The sequence below is a fragment of the Equus przewalskii genome, chromosome 1, assembly GCF_037783145.1.
Source record: "Equus przewalskii isolate Varuska chromosome 1, EquPr2, whole genome shotgun sequence".
Classification (NCBI taxonomy): Eukaryota; Metazoa; Chordata; class Mammalia; order Perissodactyla; family Equidae; genus Equus; species Equus przewalskii.
The window spans coordinates 43329597-43355846 of NC_091831.1; the positions used below are offsets into that span (position 1 = coordinate 43329597).

Consider the following 26250-nt stretch of genomic DNA (forward strand, 5'->3'; position numbering starts at 1 on the left):
ACATAACAGGATGGTAACAGGGACCACCACTTTTGCTGGGATGTGCTGTGGTTGCAGTGGAGTTTTCTTGTATTCGTGGATGTGGCCTGTGACCATCTCAAGTGTCATGTCAATGTCTCAAACCATGAAAGAATGGAACAAGGGGAGGTTTGGGACCTAATGGTCCTGACTTGGAGGGCTGGAGGAGCCATGTCCACCCCAAGGGTAGGGGGCCTAGGCTGGGCTGCCAAAGAAGGATGCAGGCTTCACAAGATGTGAAACTCCTCTGGCTCAGCCTGAGCAGAACCAGGATATGAGAGGTGGGACCATCAGGGAGAATTAAATTAAATTCTTCAGTCTTGAATTACTACAGAGGGACAGAGATTTCATTTAGACAGTTTGCCGTGTGAACTCAATTCTCTAACGGATCTAAGAAAAAGCATTAATTTCAGCTTGTTTGGGGTTTTTTTTTGTTATGAGGATGGGAGCATGAGCTCCAAGCCCTTTAGATGTCGGAGTGGAAACCAGAAGTCTGAATGTATCATTTTTTATATAATCCAAATGCTGTCTTTTCTGTAAACATGGTAAAGAGTCGGGCAGCAGGCAGAGAGAAGATAGCTATTAGGGGTCCTCTGAACTTATTCTTAATAAAAATTTTTAAAAGACTGATTTAGAGAATTAAGTGGCTGATGGGACTTCTGCTTCTGGATAGAATACGGTAGTTTCAGGAGGCCAGTACTCCCACGGTAATAATTAGAAAAAGCCAGAAAAATTACTCAAAATCATATTTTAATCATATCATAGTACTGTAAAGCACTGAAAACTAGGTAAATGGAATTCTAGATTATGAATGGTGCTTCCAAATTGAGCTGCTTATCGTTAGCTATTTGTTTCTTTGGAAGCATTCCAAGTCTGAGCAAGGGCTGAGATTAGCCTCAAACGAGCAAAGGGAATATACTGGGGGCAAGAGAAAATGGCAAAACTTTGCAGTCACATAGAGAACATGTGACAAATGGAAAACTTGAGAGGAAGTTCTTCACACTGAAAGAAAATAATCCTGAGTGGCAGCACTAAACAGCAGGAAGGGATGAAGAAGTTGGAATGTGCACAAGCTAAAACATTAACTGTTTAGACAGCAATGATAATAAGAACTATTGTGGAGTTTATGCATCTGTAACAACAACAGCATAGAAAGCAGGAGGAGAACAAAAGCAGTGAAAGTGTGGAGAGGTTTGTGCATTGCTTGGGAAGTATATTCAAGTATTAATTTAAGTACACTATAATGAGACAATGACATACTGTAATCTACACGGTAAGCAATAAACAATAATGTAAAATTATCTGGCTAAATGTCAAGTAGAGGAGACAAAATGGAAATAAAAGGGATTAATCTAAAAAAGGCAGGAAAGAAGGAATAAGGAGACAAACAACAGATGGAACTGATAAAAATTTTTAAAAATGCTATATTTCAACCCAATTCTATTAGTAATAAAATTAAATCTATATGGACTAAATTCTTCAATAAAAATCTAGCTCAAGATCACGTAACCATTAAATGAAAGAGGTATAAATCTAGTTTAGACTGTCAGATAGGATTTTCAGGAAGAGCCAACTATACACTAGTAAAAGAAACACTCTGAACAGAAGAACAGAAACGGGTAAATGCAAAACGATGAGAAAATACATAGCATTCAAATACTAAACAAAATAAAGCTGATGAGGTGAATTAACATCAGTAATCCTAAATTTTTAGGTGCATGGTAATATAGCTTCAACATAGAGAGAACAAAAATTGACAGAGGAAAATGAGAAATATACAATCAAAATTTGATATTTTAATGTGCATCTTTCAGTATTAGTGAGAATACAGAAGATATGAACAAGAAGATTAATATCCTGACCTAATGATACACTTATCAAATGAAGAAAACACATTATTTCATGCATTTACCATTCTTAACCATAAAGTGGGCCATAAAAGCAAGTCTTAACAAATTTCAAAGAATTGAATTTATATGAAGTATATCTCTAGCCAGAGTATAATTAAACTGTACATCTTATAGGAAGATAACTTTTTAAAGTTATCACCAAATATTTGAGAATTAACACACTTATAAATAAACCTATAAATAAACCATGACCAAAGAAGAAATCAGAATGAAAATTATAGAATATTTTAAATTGAATGATAATGACCAAAGCTGCATATCACAACCCGTGGAATGCAGCTGAAAAAGCCCTTAGATGGGAATCTATAATTTTAAATGAATATTTTAGAAAAGAAGAAAGATAGAAAATCTATTGTCTAAATGTCAATTAAAAGAAGTTAGAAAAAGAATAGTAAAGTAAATCCAAAGAAGAATAGCTCAAGGAAATGAGAAAGATAGGAGCAGCTACGAAGGAAACTGGTCATCCAGGCCAATAGAGAAAAGTTACATTAAAAAAGCAACTTTTGACAAAGATTAATAAAATTGGCAGACCTCCAGAAGGACTTATTAAGAAAAAAGGAGAGAAAAATCATGAAAGATGTAACGGAGACATTGCTATCTTGCTGACTCTACTTACGTTAAAAACAAATAAGAAGATATGGGGAACAACTTTATGCCAATACATTTAACAATTCAGATAAAAAGGACAAATACACTGAAAAAGCAGAACTTGCCAAAACTGCACAAAAAAAAACATAGAAAATATGAATAGATCTATATCTTAAGGAAATTAAATCTGAAATTAAAAACCTTTCCAAAAAGAAAACCATTGCAAGATGGCTTCGCTAGTGAATTTTTCTAACACAAAGGTGTAATTTTACGCAAGTTACATCAGAGAATAGGAAATCTGAGAGCTCGTTTTGTGAAGTTAGCATAACATTGGCACCAAAACCTAGCAAGGCATTACAGGAAAAAAAAAAAATCCGCTATCTCTCACGAACACAGATGCAAATTTTTAAACTATTAACAAATCAATTACCGCACTATATACAAAGGATAGAATGTGGCCAAGTGGAGTTTATTCAACAAAAGCAAGGTTGATTTAATTTTCAAAAATCAATAAATGTTGTTTATTACATAACCATATGATCTCATTAAAAAATATACATACAGACAGGACTGAGTGGATTAAGATTTAAAATGTAATATCCTAGCACTCTACTAGACATTATTTGATTGTCTCAGAAATTCTCATGTCATAGGGATCATTATTTTCTCCCAGCTACAGGTGAATGGTTGACACAGAGAAGTTAACTACCTAGTTCGATGTCACAGCCATGAAATGATAGAGCTGCGAGTCCAGTTTAGATAGGCTTGGCTGGAGAACTTATACTGTGAAACACTTCATTACGTTGTCCTTCTGTTGCCTATGCCTATTCTGGTGGTCTCTGGAAGCTTACTTAACACAATAGCAGATATTTCCTCAGCAACACTTCAGTACTAGACTTGGGAAGACAGTGGCTGACACTGTACCGTGTTTATTGTTTCTATCAATGATTTGACTCCTAACTTAGGAAGTGATTTGACTTTCTTTTGAGAAGCCCGCCATGCCAAATTCCTCCAAAGACTTTCTGTTGTGCTTAAAATCTTCCCCTCAGGAGATCCTACGCTGCCAGAATTTAAATCATTGAACACATTTCCAGGAGCCATTTTCACAGATGTTTGGATTCTTTCAAAGTTGACAAATATTAATCCCTTGAGTGTGAGATTATTTTTGGACATGGCTAAATGTCACGGAGGAATATATACGGCAGCTGTCAGGTATGGGCCAGTTTCACAAGGAACAGCCTTGCAAAGGGGAATTGGGATTGAGCTCGTCTTCAGCAAATGGAGACCCCATCCATCCACAGAGAATCTACTGACAATGAGCTAGGACAGTGGCAGTAAAAACAGAGAAAGAACAGACAATTACTACAACCGTCATTTTAAGAGTCATCATCCCTCCTCTCAGGAAGGAGGTGGGAGAAGAGAGTTGAGTTAAACATGAGTTTGAAGTTTTGAAAAAGAGAAAGACTAAGCCTTAATAACTAAAATAAAATGAAGTCATTTAAATGAATCAAGCAAGGATGTTCACAATCGCTACTTCTATTCAATACTGTATTGAAGTTGCTAATCAGTACAATAAAGCAAGAAAAAAATAAAAGATATAGCAACAGGGAAAGGAAGAGGTAACTGCCATATTTTCAGATTACTCAGTTGTATATAAAGAAAATCCAGAAGAATCTACAACCTATTAGGTTTAAAAAATGAACATATTGAGGCTATTGAATATAATAATATCAAACAGTAGGAAAAAAAATTAAAAATATGTTATTTTAAGAACCACCAAAACAAGATATGTAAGACCTCTAAATTAAAAACTTCAAAACATTGTAAGAGAAATTAAAGAAATCCTAGTTAAATGGAGAGATACACTATAATCATTGACTGGAGACTCAGTAGTAAGTTGTCAATTCTGCCTAAATTGATCGATAGGGTCAATGTAGTCCCAATGGAAAATTTATCAGGTTTGTGTGTGTGTGTGTAAATTGAAAAGCTGGTTCTAAAATTTATATGGACACACAAATAACCAAGAAAAGCCAAGGCAATCTTAAAGAAGAACGAAGCTGGAAGGCATATGCTACCAGATACCAATTTCTGTTATACATGCATAGTAATTAACATAGTTTATTATTGGCACAAGCAACAACAAATAAAACAGTAGAACAGTACAGAAAGCCCAGAAACAGACCCACACATATACAATCACAATAAGGCACTACTCTATTTCAATGAGGGAAAAGTGATCTTTCCAACAAATAATACTGTATCAAGTGGATATCTACTAGAAATAGGTAAAAGGTTTACCAATGAAGCTACCAGAAAAAACATATAAGAATATCTTTATGATTTTGGAATAGGCAAAGATTTCTTAAACAGGGCATAAAAAGTACTAAATATGAAGGAAAATCTTGTTAAAATGAAGAACTTCTGTTCATCAAAAGTCAACACTGGGAACAAGTCACAAACTGAAAAATATTTGTGATATATACAAACGAAAAGGACATAGATCCAGAAATACAAATAACTTTTACAAATCAGTACGAAAGATACTGGCTATTTAATTTAAACAAAATACAAAAGACTTATACAGGTACTTCACAAAAGAAGCTATCCAAGCAGCCAATAAGCATATGTAGAAGTGATCAACGTGATTGCATGTCAGGGAAATAGAGATCAAAGTCATGGTGAGATATCTGCTTTACATCCTCAGGAATAGCCAAAATTAAAAAGACTAAAAAATCAACTCTTTACAAGTGTGTAGAGCAACTAGAACTGACACACATCACTGGTGAAAGTGTAAGTTCATATGATCACTTCGGAGAATTGGAAGTATGTACCAAAATCAAACACATGCTTACTCCACGACCCACCAATTGCACCCCTGGGTAGACAGCCAAGGGAAATCAGTGCATACGTCTACCACAAGACAATACAGAAACGTTCATGAGTTTTTTCCTTAATGGCGCAAAACTGGAAACAGTCCTAGTGCCTATTCACAATAGCTTAAGTATAAATTGAGGTATATTTATATACTAGAATCCTACGTGGCAATGAAAATGAAAAATCTGTGAGCAGCAACAACATGAATGAATCTCACAGACTTAATTTTGAATGAAAAAAGCAAACCATACAACAGTATACATAGTATGATTCTTATCTATATGAAGTTCATAAACAGACAAAATTAATGTATTATAATAGAGGTCAACATAGTATTTACCTTTGGCAATAGCAACTAGGAGATGTTATGAAGGGATTTCTATGTGCTTGAAATGTCCTATATCTTAATCTAGAAGGTGTACATATGTGAGAATTCATTACTCTACCTGTTCACTTGAGATTCATGGTTTTTACATACTGATGTTGCTCATTAAAAAGAAAATAAAATACAGTTCAGAAAGAAAGCTACAAAATAGGTCCATTTGGTAACTGAGACTCACTGAAAAGCTATGGAATTAGGTTAGGCAGGTGTCACTAGGGGAGACCTCTACCCAAAGAGAAATGACAGCTCACCGGAGCACAGGTGTTTATAGTAAATGGAAAAAATGAAACCATTTTATTTTTATACCTTAGCAAGTTAACACTATTCACATAAAAGTATACAGCCTAATTAATATCATATAAATTATATCACTATTGTTATGTCAATAATTAACATAATTAGATAATTATTAATATATATTAGATAATTATTAATATATTGATTAATGTAATTATATATATTAACTAACAGGGAACTCGCAGACTGCCAAAAGGGAGACGGAGCAGGAGATGTCATTCCACTTGGCATCCGTCTGGAGCATCACACAGTCTTCCGCAGAGTTAGCATCGTTGGGCTCACCGCTGCCCCAATTTTCATAGGTCAGCGCCCTTCCTGTCAGATCCACAAACTGGCCTTCAGTCTTCACATCTGTGATGCCCAGGAAGGTGTCTCCCTTGGCTACCTCCTGGATGGCCTTGTCCTCTTCAGCATTCCTGGGGGTGGCCACAGAGCCTTGGAAGTGGGTGCACAGAGCCTTCACTTTGTCGAAGGTCATCTTTTCACCATTGGTAAAGAAGAACTTCTGCCCAACATTTTTGCCCAGAGAGAAGATCAACCCTAAAATGGAAGAATGTAGGTGACACTGGCTTGTCTTTGAGCCCAGCCCAAGATATTTTTCTGGATAAATGCTTCTAGAGTAGAGTTGTCACATAAAATACAGTATGTCCACTTAAATTTGAACTTCAGGTAAACAGCAAATTTTTTACCATAAATATCTCCCGTGCAGTTTTGAGAGCATACTTATACCACACAAAATTTGTTGTTGTTTATCTGAAATTCACATTTAACTGGGTATCCTGTCTTTTTATTTGTTAAATCTGGCAACTGTAATCTGAAGAGAGAGACTGAATCAAAGGTCTTTGTCCCTTTGGATGAGAGTTCTAGAGCACATATAATTTTGAATTCTGAATTCTACCTCAATAGTAACTTGAATAAGCAAAAATGTCTGAGAATATTTGCCCTGGGCCAGGAAGGCACAGAAGGAACAGGTTAGGCCCCATTGCCAGGACTCAACACCAGCATAATGAAGGGGCATAGGTCCCATTTTCAGTGACCAGACAGAGTGAACAGGATCAGGGAGTCAGATGGACTCCAGCCTGTAAACTACCTCTGCCACTGACTAGCTCCGTGCATTTGAGCAGGGTAACTTCCCTTTGCCTCCATTTCTGCTCCTCCTCAAAAGGCTATTGTGAGGATTTCAAGAAATCAGAATTTGAGAAACCCCTATTCAGCTACTAGACAATTATATGCATTTAATAAATATTTGTTGCTTTCCATCTTCCCAAAGTTCCAGCTGCCTGAAGAGTAAGGGAGAAGGCTTACACTTTTTGATACGGTCCAAATCTGCTCGCAGAGCTGCTCTTTCTGAAGCAGCTAGGTTCTGATCATGATCTAGAAAATTAAAACAAAGTGAAAGAGAGTTGTTGAGAAGAGATCTCAGAACCACAAGGCAGTGGGCTATCTTTTTAAAACTAAAAAAAAAGTTTCTTTTACATTGATATTTGCTCTTTCAAGGAAAATGATAAATACTGAGAAGAAAAAAGAAAGAAAAGTATCCCTATTTCCAGCCAGCCCAAAACATCACTCTTCATCTGTTGAAGGTATCTAAAGACACTTTATGCATGCATACACACCCACATGCATGTACACATACATACACTTCCTGATGACCTAGCGTGATAACACTCCATACACCAATCTCTTCACTAATTGTTTTTTTTCCAAATAAATAGCTCTATCACAGATCAAAAGAAATCTCCTGGGGAATTATTATGAGCCAGTGAATATTGACTAAAAAAGACTACAGGGGTGCTGGCCCGGTGGCTCAGCAGTTAAGTTCGCACATTCCGCTTTGATGGCGCGGGGTTCTGGAGTTCAGATCCTGGGTGTGGACATGGCACTGCTTGGCAAGCCATGTTGTGGCAGCATCCCACATATAAAGTGGAGGAAGGTGGCCACGGATGTTAGCTCAGGGCCAGTCTTCCTCAGCAAAAAGAGGAGGATTGGCAGCAGATGTTAACTCAGGGCTAATCTTCCTGAAAAAAGAAAAAAATAAAACAAAAATAGATTTTGTCTTTGGAGAGGTTTTGTTGCTTTTTTGTTTTGTTTTTGATTTTTCTTGAGTTTGTTTTATTAATCAGTAAACCAAGATTTTTGTGGGTTGCTCATTATCCAAGCGGAGAGCGCATGAGGCAAACCAAGTGTAATAGATGGCAAAAACGGCTTCAATATAGTGCAGCTTCTCTCATTACGAAATGGAGTCTATTTCTCCATTCCTTTAACCTGACTAGCCTTGTGATTTGTTTTGACCAACCAAATGTGACAGAAGCAATAATGTATGTGTTCTAAGACTTCAGGAGGCCTTAAACCTTCTACTGGTTCTAATCTTGGGAATCCTGTAATGACCTCTATGTGAACAAGCCTGGGCAAACCTATTGGATGATGAGAGACCTGTGGTTCAATTATCCTCATCACTCCAGCTGACACCCAAACAATAGCCTGACATGTAAGTGAGACCTCTGGCTATCAGTTGACCACAGACATGAATAAGTCCAGCTGAGACCAGCAGAGAAATCATTTGGCTGATCCACAGAATTATGATTTAAATAAATGGTCGTGTTTTTTCCTTTGTTTCTTATGAAGTAAAAGATAACTGACATATCATGTAGACGCTGTTGTTGTGAAAACAGGCATAGTAACTCCGACACTTAAATGGTCTACTTTCTCCCTTTTGGACCAGAGCCTCACAGTGGATTGTTTCAGCTGAAGGAAAATCCCCTCCAGGGGAAACCTGGTGAGGGAGTGGCCTTGAAGGGTTTATAAGTCTGTACTCAGGCATTGACAGGAATCCTTTGAGGTTCTAAGTAACTTAGAAAGGACTGAGGGTGCGGGGTCAGGAAGCAGAGCTGAGCATCTTCCCATGAATCACCAGGAGAAGAGACGCTTCCCAACTGGTACTCAAAGTCCCAGGACCCTGGGTGGCCTCAGCCTCAGACCATGTTTAGGTAGCCTCCTTACCTGGACATTCTCCATTGTCTCCTTTTTGGCCCTGTACTCCTGGTAACCCACGGGGTCCTGGGCTTCCTGGAGGCCCCAGTTTTCCAGGAGGGCCCTGCAAGCCTCTGAGCCCTTGGCCTGTTGGAGGACAAAGGAAACACGAATCAGTATCCATGTTGCTCTATTTCTCCAAGAGTTAGATGCCCAATCCCTACCCTTGAGAAAGGAGACATTGATCCACAAGGACCAACTTGTCTAAGCCATTATTTCCAATGACCCAGAGTAGAAAATCCTCCTATGCCCCATGGGATGCCTGCCTTGAGGGCCAACTCCATGAGCAGGCAGGATAGCCACGTGTCACCAACTCCTGTGTGGAAGTCTGGGATGACAGAAAATCAGAGCTGTATCTCTGTTTTGAAGTATAACATAGAGTTGAGAGAAAAATAGCCTACCGAAATAGGATGTTACCCTTCTCACATCTCCAGGCATTTTTGTCTGGAAGGCAAAGAGTCACGGAGACAGAACAGCCCAAGGTGTACCTGGTTCTCCCTTTTCTCCCTTGGCGCCAACACTCCCATCTCTGCCTGGTAAGCCGTTGAGGCCTGGAGAACCACAGGCAATCACAGGGCAGGTCTTTTGGTCGTTCTCACAGCATCCTGTTTCTGAGCAAGATGCTGTCACCATGCTCAGGAGAAGCAGAGGGAGCGATGGAAACAGGATCATGGTCCTCACCTTGGTGAGTGGGAAGTCAAGGAAGCGTATTTCATCTTGTTCAGTTAATCGACATGTATTTACCAAACATGCCCCCTGTCCTATAACCTGTGCTGTACTGTACCCATTCCCAGCCTCCAGAGTGGGGATTTGGAAAAGTAACTCTTCTTGTGACATTGTGTGATTAGTACTTCAACAAAGGTAGACACAACAAAACGCAGTGGGGGCCCTTGGGAGGAAGTGCCCAGGCCTCTGGTGTTACCTTTGGAAGGCTGTGAGCATGCTGCCTGTGTTCATGAGAGCAAGTGGGCCTGCACACTGCCAGCTCACTCATGCTTGTTGGCTTAAGGAAGGGGAACAAGTGGAAACCCAGGAATCTGTAGGAACGCCCTCTCGTCCCCACCTCTCCCCTTTAGACCCATCTACCACCTGCATCCCATCCTTATATCTCGGCAGTCCATTTCCCTCCAGGGCTGGTTAACCAACATTTACTCACCGGCAGGCACTAAGCTGCAGGCTAGTGATCCAGAGAGGAAGAGTCGCTACTAGTCACTAACCCAGCCCAGAATTCACTTGAGTTTGCTTCTTCTTGATGTTTTATTTCCCACTGCAAGAGAGACTTACCAGGGGGAGCATTTTCTCTGGAAATTTCTTACTACGTTGGCCCTGGCAGGGTGCCAGATCCCCTCAACTTCTTGGCAGGAATTCTCTGTGCTCTGTAAGTCAAAACCACTGGCAATTAGACCACCTTTCTTGACTCTCCCTCCCATTTTTCAACTTTAACATTTCCTCTGTCTTTCAAAGCTCTCTTTCAAAGCTATCCCTCCCCAGGAAATTTCAGCAGCCTCATGGGTCTAATACTTCATGGCTGTTTTCAAATACAAAGGCACAGTCTCATTTACAAATGGTCAGGTGAATCCAGGAAAGTCGCAAGTGCCCCATCATAAACAGAGAAAGAGACATCCTCAGCATGACTTCTGCCTGCCATCTCCCCACCCCCAGCCCCTAGAAAGCCTCCTCTAGGCCTCCAAGGTCAAAGGCCTAGACACTTGATTCAGGACCCCAGATCCATTCAACAGAAAGGACTTACTGGGGCTTCTGCGGAGCAGGGAAGCAGAGACAAGGAAGCTGACCCTCCAGCTGGAGGTTCTGGCAGATACCTCAGGGTGTGGGAAGAGGCTGCAGCCCAATCAACCTTGTGAACTGGGCAGTGTGGGCGCAGCCTTCAACTCCAGATTAATAAACAACTCTTCTTGGGACTGCACTAAACTCTTTTTAGGAACATTTCCCAGGGGTTTCTGGCACAGTGCTCAGCAGCTGTTCGCCTTAGTATTGCACAGTTCCTCCTTCAAATTGCCATCCATTTTGGCAATTCTCGTTGCTGAGCCACCATAAGTAGGGCACACTGTTTAGTTTTGTGAAGATCCTTTTTTCCAACAGAGAAACATAAAGATACCCAAGAATGCCCCCACACGCTTGTGCACACCAACTATACACACAGACATGCACACGTGCACACATACTCATCCACGAAGGCACGGCAGACCCCTTGCTGCCTTTAACACCCCAAGACCACTCCTGCCTCAGGCTCTATATTTGATGTTCTCCCAGCCTGGACATCCCCTCCATTGTGTCGCTGGCTGGCTCTTTGTCTCCTATTCAAATACTCCTGTCTCAGAGAAACCTGTCTTGACCATTTCCTCCAAAGTAGTCCCATGGAGCCACTCTCTTTCCTCTTGGTTTGCTTTATTTTCCTTCATATTACTTATACTACATAATATTATGTTCTAGCCATTTAATTTATTTTCTATTTTTTTTTATTTTGGTAAAATATACATCACATAAAATTTACCATTTTGACTATTATTAGGTGTACAATTCAGCAGCATTAAGTAGATTCACATTGTTGTGCAATCATCACCGCCATCCATCTCCAGAACGTTTTCATCATCCCTAACTGAAACTCTGTATCATTAAATAGTAACTCCCCATTTCCAATCCCCAACCCCTGGTAACCACTCTTCTACTTTTTGTCTCCCTGACTTTGACTATTCTGGGTACTTCATATAAGTGGAATCATGCAGCATTTGTCTTCGTGACTGCCTTATTTCACTTAGCATAATGTCTTCAAGGTTCATCCACGTTGCAGTATATATCAAAATTTCCTTCTTTTTAAACCTGAGTAATATTCCATTATATGTAAAACCACATTTTGGAAGCTTCATTTTTAATAGCCAAAAAACCTGGAAGTAACCCAATTATCCTTTGACAAGTGAATGGATAAATAAACTGTGGAAAACTCAAATACACACACAAAAGAGACTATTGACTCATACAGTAACTTGGATGAATCTCAAGGGCATTATGTTGAATAAAAGAAATATAATCTAAAAAATTTACAAACTGCATAATTCTTTTTATAGAACATTCTGGAAACGACAAAATTACAATCATAGAGAACAGGTCCGCAGTTGGCAGGGATTCGGGCTGAAGGGAGGATTACACTGTAAAAGTGCAGCATGGAGAAGTTTCATTGGGGGTGATGGAACAGTTCTGCATCTTAATTGTGGTGGTTGCACAGATCTATGATTGTGATAAAATTTCATAGAGCTATACACCAAGAAAAAAAAGAATGCAAGTAAATAATGATTAAATCCAGATAAGATCCATATCTTATTGTTAAATTGTTCCAATGTCAATTTCCTGGTTTTGATATTTGTACAGTGGTATGTTAGATTCTATCATTGGCAAATGATAGATAAAGGGCACGTGAGACCTTTCTTTGCTATTTTTTCAACTTACTTGTGAGCCCAAAATTATTTCAAAAGAAAAAGTTTCCAAAGGGAGACTCAAGGAAGTTGTGGGTGTTCCAAAGACTATCTCTGCTCCCTTCAATGCTTTGTCCAAGTTTCACAATGTGAATAGTCTGTGCAATGGCTTGAAAGTGAGAAAAAGTAGGCCAGATTCCCAATGATAATACTATTCACTTTGGCCTTACAGTGTGAGATCCAAGTGGTGAGACATGAGGCAGGTTGACAATAGGATTTATAAACTGTGTTGAAGAGTTTGGACCTCCTCCCAAGGGTCACTAGAGGAATTCCAATAGAGGAGAGATGATCAGATTTGAATTTTTCAAAATTTATTCTGACTACAGAGTGGAGAAAGATGAGAGGGAAGCAGGTATGGAAAAAAGCAGACCTGCAAGGAAGAGCTTACTATCACCTAAGAAGCAGATAATAGTGCCAGATTTAGGGTAATGAGAGCTGGATCAAGAAAGTGGACACATTTGAGAAACATCTACAAGGTATACTTGATGGAACCTGGGAATTGGTTGGGTGTGAAATGGTGAGCCAGAAGGAGGCATTTTTGTGGACATACAAGTTTCTGACTTGCATATCTCAGTGCCATTCAACTGAGATAGGAAACAAAGGCCAAAGAACAACAATGTTGGGGGAGATAACGGGTATCTTGTGGGTAAGTCACTTGAACCCTGTGATTGTGGTCAAGGGGGTCAATCTAGAAGGGATGGAACAATAACTTTAAGAAGCACAATGGATTCAGTTCTGAACAACATTTCTAATAGATCTGTCATAAAATATCATGTTAGCCTGGGGAGGTGAGGAAGCCCCTCATGGGAGCTTCATACAGAGGTTGCAGAGCCATGTGGTAGGGTGTTGGAGAGGCCTCCAAAGACCAGAAGGAATGGGAATGAGATTCCCTTCCAGGTCTGTTCCAACTGGACCATCCTTGGCTTGTGGAGGGTCTAGTTTCCTTGCTTCCTGCTGAATCATCCCTGTGCCTAGAAAGCACCCAGGGTGGCACAGAGCCACATGTCTAAAGCAAATGACGGAGACCAAGAGATCCAAGGCCCAAAAAAGGCTAGAGGCCACTTGTTCATCCCTCTTCCTTACCCTTCAGCAGCCAGAAATTCCCCTTGCTCCTGCTCCAAAGTGGCAGGAGATGGACTAAGATAGCTGACTCCAGGTCCTGCTGGAGGTGCCGGCTTTAATCATAGTGCTTGTTTTTATTGAACACTTAGGCCAGAGGTCAGCAAGCTGCCCTCCAGGCCCTGACATTTCCTGGAACTGGGCTGGGAAGGTTTGGGCATCTGGGTGGTAAGTCAGGGCAACAGTTGAGCAGTTGCTCTGGGTGCTGCCCAGCTATGAACCCCTTCCTGCTCTCTGGTCTCTTTTGTGCTTTCCCATCATGAAGTACCCTTTCTACATGCATTAGCCCCTGATTACCCACTCTGCACTCTGTCTCAGAGATAAGGCCACTGTGCACATTTGTTCTGGACCTTAGGCCTTTCCCAGATTACCTCCACTCTGGCACCTCCACCAGACATCCACCTCACAGAGGGCTGTAGAGATGGTGCCTCTCTGACCTGTAGGACAACTACCTGCCCCCTTTATTCTAGCCTGGGATGGAATCCCAGCTCTGCCGCTTCCTGGCTGTATGACCTTGACCAAGTTCCGGCTCCTTCAGATCCTCCTTCCTCATCTGTGAACCAGGACACCACTGCCATGTCTGTGCCGTGATTGCCTCCATCTAGTCCACACTCAAGAGTGCATGGCATGCAGCTCACCATGCCAGCCTGCTTAAAATAAGCCTTCATTGCACAATAGGCTTCTTACCTTGAGAAGCAGTGTTCTCAGGTGGCCCCATTTGGGAGGCATGACTTGAGATTTGGAATCAGAAGGCTTGGTTTGGGCTCATGACTGTGAGTTTAGACAAATTACATGTTCTGGCTGAGCCTCAGTTTTGGCATCTGTAAAAGAGGATTTTGAGACTGATTCTCCTTCCCACAGAGATGCTGTGAGTAGGACAACGACAGTGAAGGGGACGTGTCAGTGCCCTCCAGGCAAAGACCACCAGGAACACGCCTATAATCAAATAGAGTTGACTTTTTTCCTTTTAGTTTTTTTATTTTGTACTCGTTATAAACAGGATATTGCATACGATGGTAAGCCATATGACTTCTCAGTAATAGGTTGCCAGGAGGGATTTTTATGGGATTTGGCCTTGTGTTAAGTGATTTTGGGGGAAGGATTAAGGAATGGGTGTTTACGCTGGATAAGACGCTGTCAAGAAGCTGAGGCAATTCTATGATTGAGTTATTTTAATAAATTTTATCTAGGATGAGAGAGGAAAGGAACAAGGCAAAGCTCTATCTTGTAAAGGAGCAGCAGATGCTCATGTTAGCAAGGAAAGGGTCATGTTTTCATTTTCGTGGTTCGCAAAGCAAACTTTTTTGTCTGTGTTCAGATAGGAGTTTGGAGTGATCTTTTCTCTCATAACAGAATGATCTTGTTTTGTATTGGTGTTCTGCGAAATTGTTTGCCCTCAGCAGAGAATACTACGGTTTAGCTGTGAGAGACAGCTGACAGCCTTCAGGCTGCTCTCTCTTTGTCAGCAGTGTCCTCTGTAACCAATGCATACCTTCCCAAACTTTCTGTCCTTTGTTTCCAATCACACTATTGTTTCCTTGCTCATTTTTGCTCACAAACTCTTTGAGACTCTAAAAATATCATGGGCCTTCTTTTCAACAAAGACAAATATACATACCACAGCGTCTTGCAAGGTACACCATAGGTACCACAGCCATGGGCTGGGAGGTAAGAGCATGTCACATCTGCCCACATGATGGAGTCCACCCTTGCTTGCAGCATGGCCCTGAGCGTGGGGTAGGTGCAGTAGAGGAAGGTTGGATCTTAGGACAGCAAATACCTGCTCCTGTGCCACAGAAATCAGAACGTGTGTGGATCTCAGAGCCCTCTCAGACATTTGCGGCTCCATCCTTCCCTGCCCCCCCCCCAACTCCCAGGGTTGTTGTATTCCCACCAACAGAGCATCCTCCATTTGGGACGGCTTCTCTCTAACACCCAGTTTCCTGATCAGTGACAGTGCATGGTGACAATCATCCTTATACATGGGGCTCTGGGGCCACGAATGCTTCTTGTCAGGGTTCATTCTCTGTCCCTGCTTTACCTCACCAGGAGGACACAAAGCAGAACCTGGCAGAGGTGGCCTGGCAGAGGTAACCAGCCAGAGAACCCAACACCCCCAAGGAGAAGGAGCTCACGGCTGAGATAAGGGGAGGCCTGAGAGGGCACGTCCACCACCACAGAAACGCAAGGACCAGAAACATACACCAACTGATGAGGAATCATTAGAAAAGAATGGCCAGCAATTTAAAATAAGTATAATCAATATCCATAAAGAAATAAGTGAAGATGGAAAATGTTGGCCATATGACATAAGCAAGAGATAGTGTAGAAGTGATGAAGCAGAAAAATGAAAATGAAGAGCGCAATCATTGAAATAACAAACGATGATATTGTGACATAATAAGAAACATATTAGTTGGGCTATGTCTCATTCCTGGCTCAGCGCCCACAAAACCCTTGGAATTTCTTAAGTGATGAAATCAATATAGGTGCCTTTTGTTATGTTAATGAGGTGACTTTTGGAAAGACCCTAGGTGACCTAAGAATGGGCTGGTCGCCAGGGCAACCAACCATGTAATTAGAGGGTTGGAACTTTTAGTCCTACCCCCTTCTCTTAGGGAGGAGAGATGGGCTGGAGATTGAATTCAATTGCTGATGGCCAATGATTTAATCTATCACACCTTCTAAATGAAATCTCAATAAAAACTTCAAAAGACAGGGTTTGAATAGCTTCAGGGATGGTGAACACATGGAGATTTGGGGAGAGTGGCCCTCTTGGAGAAGGCATGAAAGCTCTACATCCCTTCCCACATACCTTGCCCTATGGGTCTCTTCTATCCAGCTGTTCTTGAGTTATATCCTTTTATACTAGAGAGGTAAACATTAAGTAATGTTTCTCTGAGACTTATGAGCCATTCTAGCAAGTTATTGAACATGAAGATGGGATCATGGGAACCTCCCATCTCTAGCTGGTCAGAGGAAGAGGTGACAACCTGGACTTGTGATTGGCACCTGAAGTGGGGAGGGCAGTCCTGTAAGACTGAGATCTTAACCTGTGGGATGTGATGCTCTCTCCAGATAAATAGTATCAGAATTGAGTTGAATTGTAGGACATCCAACTAGTGTTGAAGGAGAATTGCTTGGTGGTATGGAAAAAACACATACTGGATGAACAAAATAGAAAGTGTGACTGCCAGGGTGGACTAAAGAACACATCTGAGAACTGAGAGAGGAGAGTGAGAGCCTCCCAGGTTTGGGCACTTGGAGAAGTGGAAGTTGGGGGTTAGAAGAGGGAATTTTATGGTATTGACACAAGAGCAGACTCTCTGGCACATAAAACTGAGTTGGATAGATTGTCCTCCTGCTTTCTATGCCCCCAAACCACCTTGATCACAGAGATACCAACGAGGAGGAGTGGAAGAAACAGAGATTGCAGCTCACCATGCCTGACACTGGGTTGACACAGAGAAGTGCTAACCTTTCGGGGCTTATCCAAAACCATGGCTCAATTAATGCTTGAGCTCTAATCAAACAGATCACCAAATCCATTTCCCTTTTGATAGTCAAAAATTAAGGGATTTAGGAGAGGTTCAGAAATGTGTGGAGTTGGGCAGAAGCACTCTTGCTTCCAACATTGTCCACTTTTGATTCTTGGGACCAACTGCATGTAACAGCCATGCATGGTTTGACTGGGCACAAGGATGACCCCTGCGGAGGAGAAAAATCACCAATGTCTCAAAACATCTTCCAACATCGTGAGGCAGCTCTCCTGATACCCTCCAAGACCAGAGACAAAGCGAGCTCAGCTATCCACAATAACGGATCAATTATGTCACTAATTTAGTTACCTGAAATCCCACACTGTACTCTTGAACTTGTGTGTGTGTGCATGCAAACTTGCACACACATACTTCTGTATGGGGGATCTCTAAATATGCCCCTATGCTTTTCCTTAAATTATGTGTCCCTCGGTGAAGGACAAAAACTAGGCTATTAGTGGTGAACTTGATGCAATCCATACAGAAACTGAAATATAATAATGTACACTCAAAATTTACATAATATGAAAAGCCAACATGACCTCAATAAAATAAAAAAAGAAACAAAAGAATATTTTTTCTGAATATATATTTATTGTTATCAAACCTTTTTTCTGCCTCTATTTAAATGATCATATAGTTTTTTCTTTAATCTATTACTCACAAGTTACACTTATTGATTTTCTTATGTTAAACCATCCTTGCTTTCCAGTGATAACCTATACCTGTTGATGGTGTACTATTCTTTTTGCGCATTGCTGGATTTAGTTTTGTACTATTTTGTTAAGGAATTTTGCATCTTAGTTCATGGGTCAAATTAGCAAGTCGTTTTTTTCTTGCTGTTGTTCCTTTGCCCCTTTTTTGTTTTAGTATCATAGTTAAGCTGTTGTTGTTGTTTTTTTTAAATATAAAATCTTTTAATATGGCTTCCAAGAAAATGTGTGGCTTGGAAAATTTTTAAAAAAGAAAAAGGTAAAAGGAAAACAGAAATTGCAGAAAAGTGAGCACAGTTTGGCCAGAATATGCCACTTTTTTTAATGAGTTAGAGAGTGGTCCCTTTTTGTATTGGCTAGAAAAGTAAAAGGATTGAAGTTTCCTGTCATATAAAGTTGAATAAAACGTGCACACACAAATTCTGTGTCCCTGCTGTGATCATATGAGCACACTTGTGACTTTGAAGGTAAGTTTAGCACTCTGGAGCAATCGTGAGATAGACACCACACAGAGATCTAAACAGGGCAAGTCTAGTATAAAGAATTATTCAGCTATGAGAATCGAGGTGATCCTATCATTTCTGACAAGGTGGTTGGACCTTGAGCACATTGTGCTAAGTGAAGTAAGTCGGAGAAAGACAAATATTATATGGTCTCACTTATATGTGGAGTCTAAAAAAAAATAGAAATTATTCATCTGTGATAAAAGGTAACTATATGATATAAGAACACTCTCTGTGGTTCAGACCTCATTGGAGCAGGTGTAATTGAACCCACTGGATGGCAGAGAACATGCTGGTTGGCATGGCCTGAGCTGCCCTTTAGTCATGAGATGAACAGGAATCAGCCCTCAGGGGCAGCGGCCAAGAGGCAAGCCGGAGCTGGGGCCACACTGGCTGGGCAGTGGGGCCCAGGAGCCACAGACTTGGAGTGTGCTGTCCTGTCCCAAGAGACACACCTGGGGGAGGGGGCGAGCTGTGGGAATCCAGGCAGAGGTGCAGGCAGGAAGCCTTTGGTCTGGGTTTCCCCACAGTGCTATAGGAAAGTTGTGGCCAGGCCACGTGGAGGCTGCAGGCACGCTGACTGTCTGAGGGACTGAGCCTTTGGGCTGTGGCAGGAGTAGAGCTCCCCAGGATGCTCTCCTGCCCACAAAGTGGACCCACCGAGCTGCACCCAGAAACTGCAGGAAACCCTTTTTCTTGCAGCTTCTCTCTAGCGTCCTCTATTGTGAAAGCGTATGATGCTCACTTTCAAGGAGAAAAGCTTGGGGGCCAGGCCGGTGACGGAGTGGTTAAGTTCAAACACTGTTTCAGCCGCCTGGGGTTTCTCTGGTTCAGATCCTGGGTGCCAACATGGTACTGCTCATCAAGCCATGCTGAAGCCGTGTCCCATATAGCAGAAGTAGAAGGACCTACAACTAGAATATACATCTATGTATTGGGGGGCATTGGGGAGAAGAAGGAAAAGAAGGAGAAGGAGGAGAAGGAGAAGCAAGAGATAGAGAAGAAGAAGAAAAAGATTGGCAACAGATGTTAGCCAGGGCCAATCTTTAAAAAGGAAAAAAGCAAGAGAAAAGCTTGGGGCTAGACCGTGGTCTAGTGGTGAAGTTCAGCACACTCCGCTGTGTAGTCCCGTTCAGTTCCAGGCTCAGACCTATACCGCTTGGCCACCATGCTGTGACAGTGACCCACACGCAAAACAGGGGAAGATTGGCTCAGATGTTAGTTCAGGGTGAATCTCCCTCAGAAAAAAAAAAAGAGAGAGAGAAATGCTTAAAGGAATTCCATGGTTTATCACAGAACTTATATTGAAGAGTAAATTTATAGCCTAGAGTCCTTTGAGAACTAGCACAATAAGTGGGTCCATGTGTCTATGTACACAGTGAGTTCACAAATGCCCTGTGTGTGCTCTCTGTTGGCATATGTCGTGTCTCAGAGATTCCTTCAGTCAAGCCTCATGAGCGAGGCCAAGAGCCAAGGAAGGCAGAAGGGTGGGCCTGGCTGCTTCTGGGCTCTGAGGCTGCCTCTGGGCTTCCTTCTGCCCAGGCACGAAAGACCTGTCCCTCAGCCCATTCCTGCTTTAAGACATCCACTCTTATGCACTGAATTTTCTCCCCTTCCCCACAAATTCATATATTGAAGACTTAACCCTTGATATGGTTATATTCAGAGATGAGGCCTTTAAAGAGGTAATTAAGAATAAATGAGCTCATAAGGATGGGGCCCTAATCTGATAGAACTGGTGTCCTTAGAAGAAGAGAAAGAGAAAACAGAGACCTCTTTCTTCGTGCACTCACACAGAGGAAAAGCCACGTGAAGACACGGGGAGAAGGCGACGGGCTGTCTATAGCCAGATCGAGAGGCTTCCCTCATCAGAAGCCAGCCCGGGGGCACCTCAATCTAAGACCACCAGCATGGAGAACTGTGAGAAAATAAATGTGTGTTCAGGCCGCCCATTCTGGAGTATCTTATCATGGCAGCCAGCACTGACTAATACAGCCACTTAGGTCAGGGGGAACCCAGCCAATCCCAAACCTCTTCTCTGGAATAGGAAGCTGCGCATACGGAGGAGACTGTCCTGGACATGAAGGTATAGACCCCGGAGGAGAGTGGCTGGGCAGTGGCATGGGAGGGGAGGGAGTAAGGAAGGTGTTGTCTGCCAGAAGGGCCAAGGAGAGGCTGGTTCCAGCCACAACCGGCTGAGGTAGATGCCGCCTTTCCTTCCTCCTCATTCTCTTGGGCGCCCAGCTACTAGCCCCCCAAGGCAGGTGAGAGGTCAAGGACAAAGGACATCCACATATCTGATTCCGTTCTGTCCTGACCTGAGCTTTGTGACTTAGGCAAAGACTCTCACCTTATGAGCCTCAGCCCTCCTGCTGTTAAATGGCTTTAGGGAAGCTCCTAGATACCAGAAATATTTTGGAGGGCTGACTGGAATGTTGTATGTATACAGAACCCCTAATCCTTGAGAAAAGAATTCCCCTGACAGAGGCAAAGGACCAAGAATGAGAGCTTCCTGTGACAGGTAGAGGAACAGACAACAGGAGACCCAGAGTAACCAGGCCGGACTGATCCAGGAACACCTGGCCCCTGTTGACTGCCCTTTTTAAAGGGAGGTGGAATGGTGGGGTGGAGCATCCTGTCCTATCACGCTGCTCTGCATGGCTTCCAAGGAGCCATGGTAAAGGATAGAGGCACCCTGTGTCCTGAGAGCATCATCCCCTAGCAAGGTTTCAAAGAGAAATTATAGGTCAGCCCTGCCATCTAGTGACCAGACTCAGAATTGCAGTGAGCCAAGGGCTACACTGAGACATCACACATCCCCGTCCCTGTTCACTCATCCCACAAATTACTTTCTAGAAGCTGCTATGTGTCAGGCAGTAGGATAGGACCTGGGAGATGAAGGAGAACATAGCAGCCCACGTGAACGCACAGTCTAGTGGGGAGAGCAGACACAAATTCATATTAAGACAATTTCTGCCATAAAGACAACCAGCAAAGGACTGAAAGAGATGATAATGGAGGGAGCATCCCAAGATTGAGCAGTCAAGGAAGGCCTCTCTGGGGAGGAGAAAGAATCCTTAAGTATAGAAATCTAAGGAAGCACATTTCAGGCCAAAGGAAGAGCATAGAAATGCCAGACATGGTAATAATCTTGGTATGTGAAGGTCAACGTTTGCTCCCTCCTGAGCTGGTGACTCAGAAGTGACCTCATCTGACCCAGGACAGCATTGCTCCTGCTGAGATGAGTGACCCTCAGAAGTGAGGGTCACTGGGGCTCATTTTTCTGAGCCTCAGTTTCCTCATCTGTAACATGAGAATCTGAATAGCATCCACATGGAAGGAACTCCTGTCCTGTCGGGATGCTGTGATTGGCTCACCACTTACAACCTTGACTTGAAGGAGAGAGCCCCTCCAAGGACAGGAACTGGCTTGGATCAGGGGCTCAGAGTCCCACGCTTGTTTGTGGAAGGAATTGATGAAGCAGTGTTTGAATGAATGAAGAAGGGACAAAACCATCCTTAATCTTCCCTGAAGAGCCACACCTGATGCTCTGCGGACCCAGCAGGCAGTCCACGAGGACAGTTTTAAAATGCTATGGGTATAGATTAGCAAAGTAATGTAATTGAAAAGGTTGAACAAATGTTTAATGTCAGGAGTCCATGACACAATCATCGTAATTCCCCATTTAAACTACAAAGAGATCCTCAAACACTTTTGAAAGATAAAATACTTTCAAACCAAGACTCATTTTCTGTAATCTCATTTCAATTAGGAACAGGTAACAAAATTTAAAGTAAAAATAACAATTTGTTGGAAAATTCCACGCTCTCCTACATCATCTTTGGGTCCAAAGAGCCACAAAAGACAACATAGCAGAAAATTTAGAAAATGCTAATAATGGAAACAATAACTATAATAATCTGCAGAACAGAGCTAAAGCTACTCAAGAAAGAAAATAGATACCATTTAACACTTAAAAGACTTTTAAAAAATGTGAGAATGGATTGAATATTAATGTGTCTAAAAATGTCAGAAATTGAAAGGAAACTTAAGTAACAGTTATTAAGAAATCAAATAGATAAAATATGTGAAAGCATTTTGAAAGCTAAATAGAACTATGCATGTATATTATTTTCATTTCTTTGCAATGCATACACATAGTAGGTTAGATACTAGTTAAGGCAGAGGTCTCTTTCATTTCATGAGCTAGTGTCTGAGATACCAAGACAATTCCAGATCTCAAACTCCAGTCCCTTACACTCAATAATTTATAAACAAGCTCTCCTTTTTATGCCTGACCAAAATATTCAAAAAATTGCATCGTGCTTTAGCTGTTTATTCAAAGAGCTGGAATAAGGGTGCAGGTATTTGGCTGATATCTACTTGGGCGGCAGTGATGCCAGAATAACCAATCGCTTGTATGTATAACCTGTGGAATCAGAAAATAAACACTATCTATATCTATTCATTGATTCCTTTTATCGTATTGTAGTGATTTGGGCAGTAATGGACAGACTGATTTGAGTGGCAACTGTATGCTGTCATTCTTCATGACGATCCTCCTATCAAGGATGACTTAAGAATCTATCATTGAACTCTTTTTTCATTACATTTGTCAATTATTTTTAATACTACAACATAAAGATAAGGCTGAAAGTATAGCCACCAAGACGTCTATACAGAAAAACCATCTGAGGGCTTGCTCCGGCCTGGACTACCTTGCATGCACAACCTCTAGGCTGCATATATTTCATCCATTTGATTTCTTAACAGCAAATTTCTTGTAGCAATGGTTCCAGTCAGGTCCTAACCCATATGTCCCCAAATTTGAGTATATCTGAATAAGTCTGGGATAGAGGTGTGGCAGGCCCACTAGAAGTCTAATCATATGAGAGATCCAAAGGAAAAAGAACATTGTAATGGAAGAAACAGTTCATATGTTTGATTCAAATACAAATGGCTGGGATTGGAGAGTGGGATTTACAAGTGTAGCACACATTTATCTCACCGATTTCCCTTTATTCCAGGACATACGGAAACATGCCCAAGTCCTAAGTTAAGAGAACTACATTTAAAGGGCTATTTTATGAAAAGTCCTCTTCGGACACTGAAAGTGTAAGATATTGGGAGCATTCGCTAAGGGAGTGCCAGCCCGGTCACTGGGACTTCCACCCTTTCAGCCTCCGTCTCAAATAGGCTGGTGTCAATGGCTAATCTTGCTCAGGTGGATTGTGCCCTTCTCTGTGTCCTTCTGCTTTAGACTGTGAAATCATCTCTAGAGAGACTTTGTGTTTGCTTGTTTCTGGATACTATATGGTATTTTTTTTAAACTTAGGAATACATTTTATTTAATCTACTTTATCCAAAATATTATTTAAACATGTAATCAATATAAAAATTATTTATTATTATGATTTTTTTATTGGAGTAACATTGGATTATAACATTATATAGCTTTTGGATGTACATCATAATAATTTCAAATTCTGTGTAGATTAGGTGGTTACCATGGGGGAAGGAGGGGGGCGGGCAAAAGGGGGGATTAGGCTCACTCGTGAGGGGATGGACTATAATTAGTTTTTGGGTGTTGAACACCATGTAATCTGCACAGAATTTGAAACATATGTGGTATTTTTAAAAGGGCAGTCCATTCTTACACACCGTTTTCTGAGGACCCAAGGTCTCATTTCTTGCCTGTCCCTCGTGTCTTTTATTGCACAAGCACTTATCTGTTACTAAGATTAATGAATAACTCCCAATGTTATCCCATGTCCAGAACTCGACTTCAGAGTCCACTTCATTTCAGGTACCTGGATATTTCCCTTTATTTTACCCCAATGCAGGGTTTTTTTAAAATACATTTTGTTTTGATGTTGTTATGTTTATATATGATACAGCATTATTTAGTATTTACGGAGACAGGCTTTCTAGTTAGCTTAGACTAATGCTTTCTGAAAATTGAATCTCTTTCTAGCAATTCGTCTACTCTATTCTTTTCACTGCAGCCAGTGTGTTATGTTCAGATTATCATTCTACTTAAAATATATCAAATATTCTGTAAGAGTCTGGTTGGACTGCGAAACAAAATACTACAGACTGGGTCGCTTAAGCAACAGACATTATTTTCTCATGGTTCTAGAAACTGGAAGTCCAAGATCAAGATGCCATCAGAGTTGGTTTCCAGTGAGGTCTCTCTTCCTGGCTTGTAGACAGTTGCCTGCTACTGGTATCTGCACATGGCTTTTTCTCTTTATGTGCACAGAGAAAGAGAGGGAGAGAGAGAAAGAGAGAGACAGAGGGCATGGGAGAAAGTGAATGAGCACTGATGTCTCTTCCTCTTATAAGGACGACAGTCCTATAGGATTGGGGCCCCATCCTTATGACTCCATTTAACCTTAATTACCTCCTTGAAGGTGCCATCTCCAAATACAGTCACATTGAGGGTTAGGGTTTCACATTTTGGAGGGATACAATTCATCCATAACAATTTTCCTTTACTTTAGCCAAATATCCAAATCCTTAACATGACTTACGTGCTGTATTTGGTGCACTATCTCCATCTCCATCCTAATTTCTGAGCATGCTCTCACGTTGTTTTTCATTCCTCCCGCTCTGGCCTTCCTTTAGCTGCTCTGCTGTGCCATACTCCTTCCAGCCACAGGAAATTTGCACTTGTTAGTCCCTTTTCCTAGATTGTTCTGCCTGTCTCTTCTTAGCCCGGTAAATATTGATTTTTTCAGATTTTAGTCTTAGTTGCATCTCAAGACAACTCTCTTGACTTCCCTCTGATGTGCAATCTGACTGTCATACACCCTCCATGAGCACCTTCTTCAAAGCATGCACTTCAGGTGTAATTTTACATTTATTTTGTGGATATGTGCTGAATGCATATCTTCTTGCTGTTTGCTCTAGAATCAAAGCTCAAAAAAACTGCATATTGTTTGCTTACTATTTTATTCCTATTAGTATGATGCCTAGCATGTAACACTCATTCAAAAATATTTCTGAATTAATTTATGTGTATATAAATATATAATATGATTGTCTCAAATATAATTATATAACATAGATGACATATATTATATCAAGTATATATCAACAATATAATATATACATGTAAAATTAGTCTTCTCAAGACTCTTCCTTTCTTTGTAAATTTAGAAATCCACATTCCAAAATAAGCAAGGGCTTTTGACATTTGCCCCTCAAAGTTTTAAGTTACTTTCTGATATAATTAACATTGCCTGACTTCCCAGATTTCTTATATCTCAGTCTGGCCCAGTGCTTTGAATTTAGAAAGTTACAAAAGTTCACAGATAAAAAAGCCAGGAAGGGCTGGCTCCGTGGCTGAGTGGTTAAGTTCGCGCACTCCACTGCGGCGGCCCAGGGTTCGGATCCTGGGCGCTGACATGGCACTGCTCGTCAGGCCATGTTGAGGCGGCGTCCCACGTTCCACAACTAGAAGGACCTGCAACTAGGACATACAACTGTGTACTGGGGGGTTTGGGGAGATAAAGCAGGAAAAAAAAAAAGATTGGCAACAGTTGTTAGCTCAGGTGCCAATCTTTAAAAAAAAAAAAAAGCCAGGAATTTGGAAAGCTGTGTATATGGGGAATTGTTGGATATAGCACAAACATCCTGGAGCTATTCACTGGAAGAATAAAAAAATTAAAATTACATATGCATCCACAATGATCTTTAGTTTTGTAGGATTGTGTTCAGATTTAGGAATTAAATAAAAAGGAAAAAAAGTTAAAAAATATCCCTACACTATAATTCACAGTTCAAC

General features: G+C 41.2%; 1 protein-coding gene across 2 annotated transcripts; it reads right to left on the bottom strand.

Annotated features, from left to right (window-relative positions):
- Positions 1-4618: 4618 nt before the first annotated feature.
- On the bottom strand, positions 4619-10997 carry MBL2 (mannose binding lectin 2). 2 transcript variants are annotated; one of them, XM_008525036.2, is made up of 6 exons: positions 10850-10997; positions 10384-10475; positions 9588-9780; positions 9070-9186; positions 7375-7443; positions 4619-6609 (listed from the first exon to the last, which is right to left on the bottom strand). In XM_008525036.2, exons 2-6 carry the CDS (start codon positions 10393-10395, stop codon positions 6233-6235), a joined length of 768 nt encoding a protein of 255 aa, XP_008523258.1. In that variant the 5' UTR covers positions 10396-10475; positions 10850-10997; the 3' UTR covers positions 4619-6232. The 2 variants fall into 2 exon arrangements, with proteins under 2 accessions (XP_008523258.1, XP_070467380.1); XM_070611279.1 differs by having other exon boundaries at positions 10256-10475.
- Positions 10998-26250: the final 15253 nt, after the last annotated feature.

What these genes read in the sequence shown, in the direction of transcription:
- MBL2 (XM_008525036.2), bottom strand. An exon ending in GGGAGAAAAGGGAGAACCAG is followed by an intron (nt 9,187 to 9,587) that starts GTACACCTTGGG and finishes GTCCTCCAACAG; the next exon opens with GCCAAGGGCTCAGAGGCTTG. An exon ending in TTTGGACCGTATCAAAAAGT is followed by an intron (nt 6,610 to 7,374) that starts GTAAGCCTTCTC and finishes CTTCCATTTTAG; the next exon opens with GGTTGATCTTCTCTCTGGGC.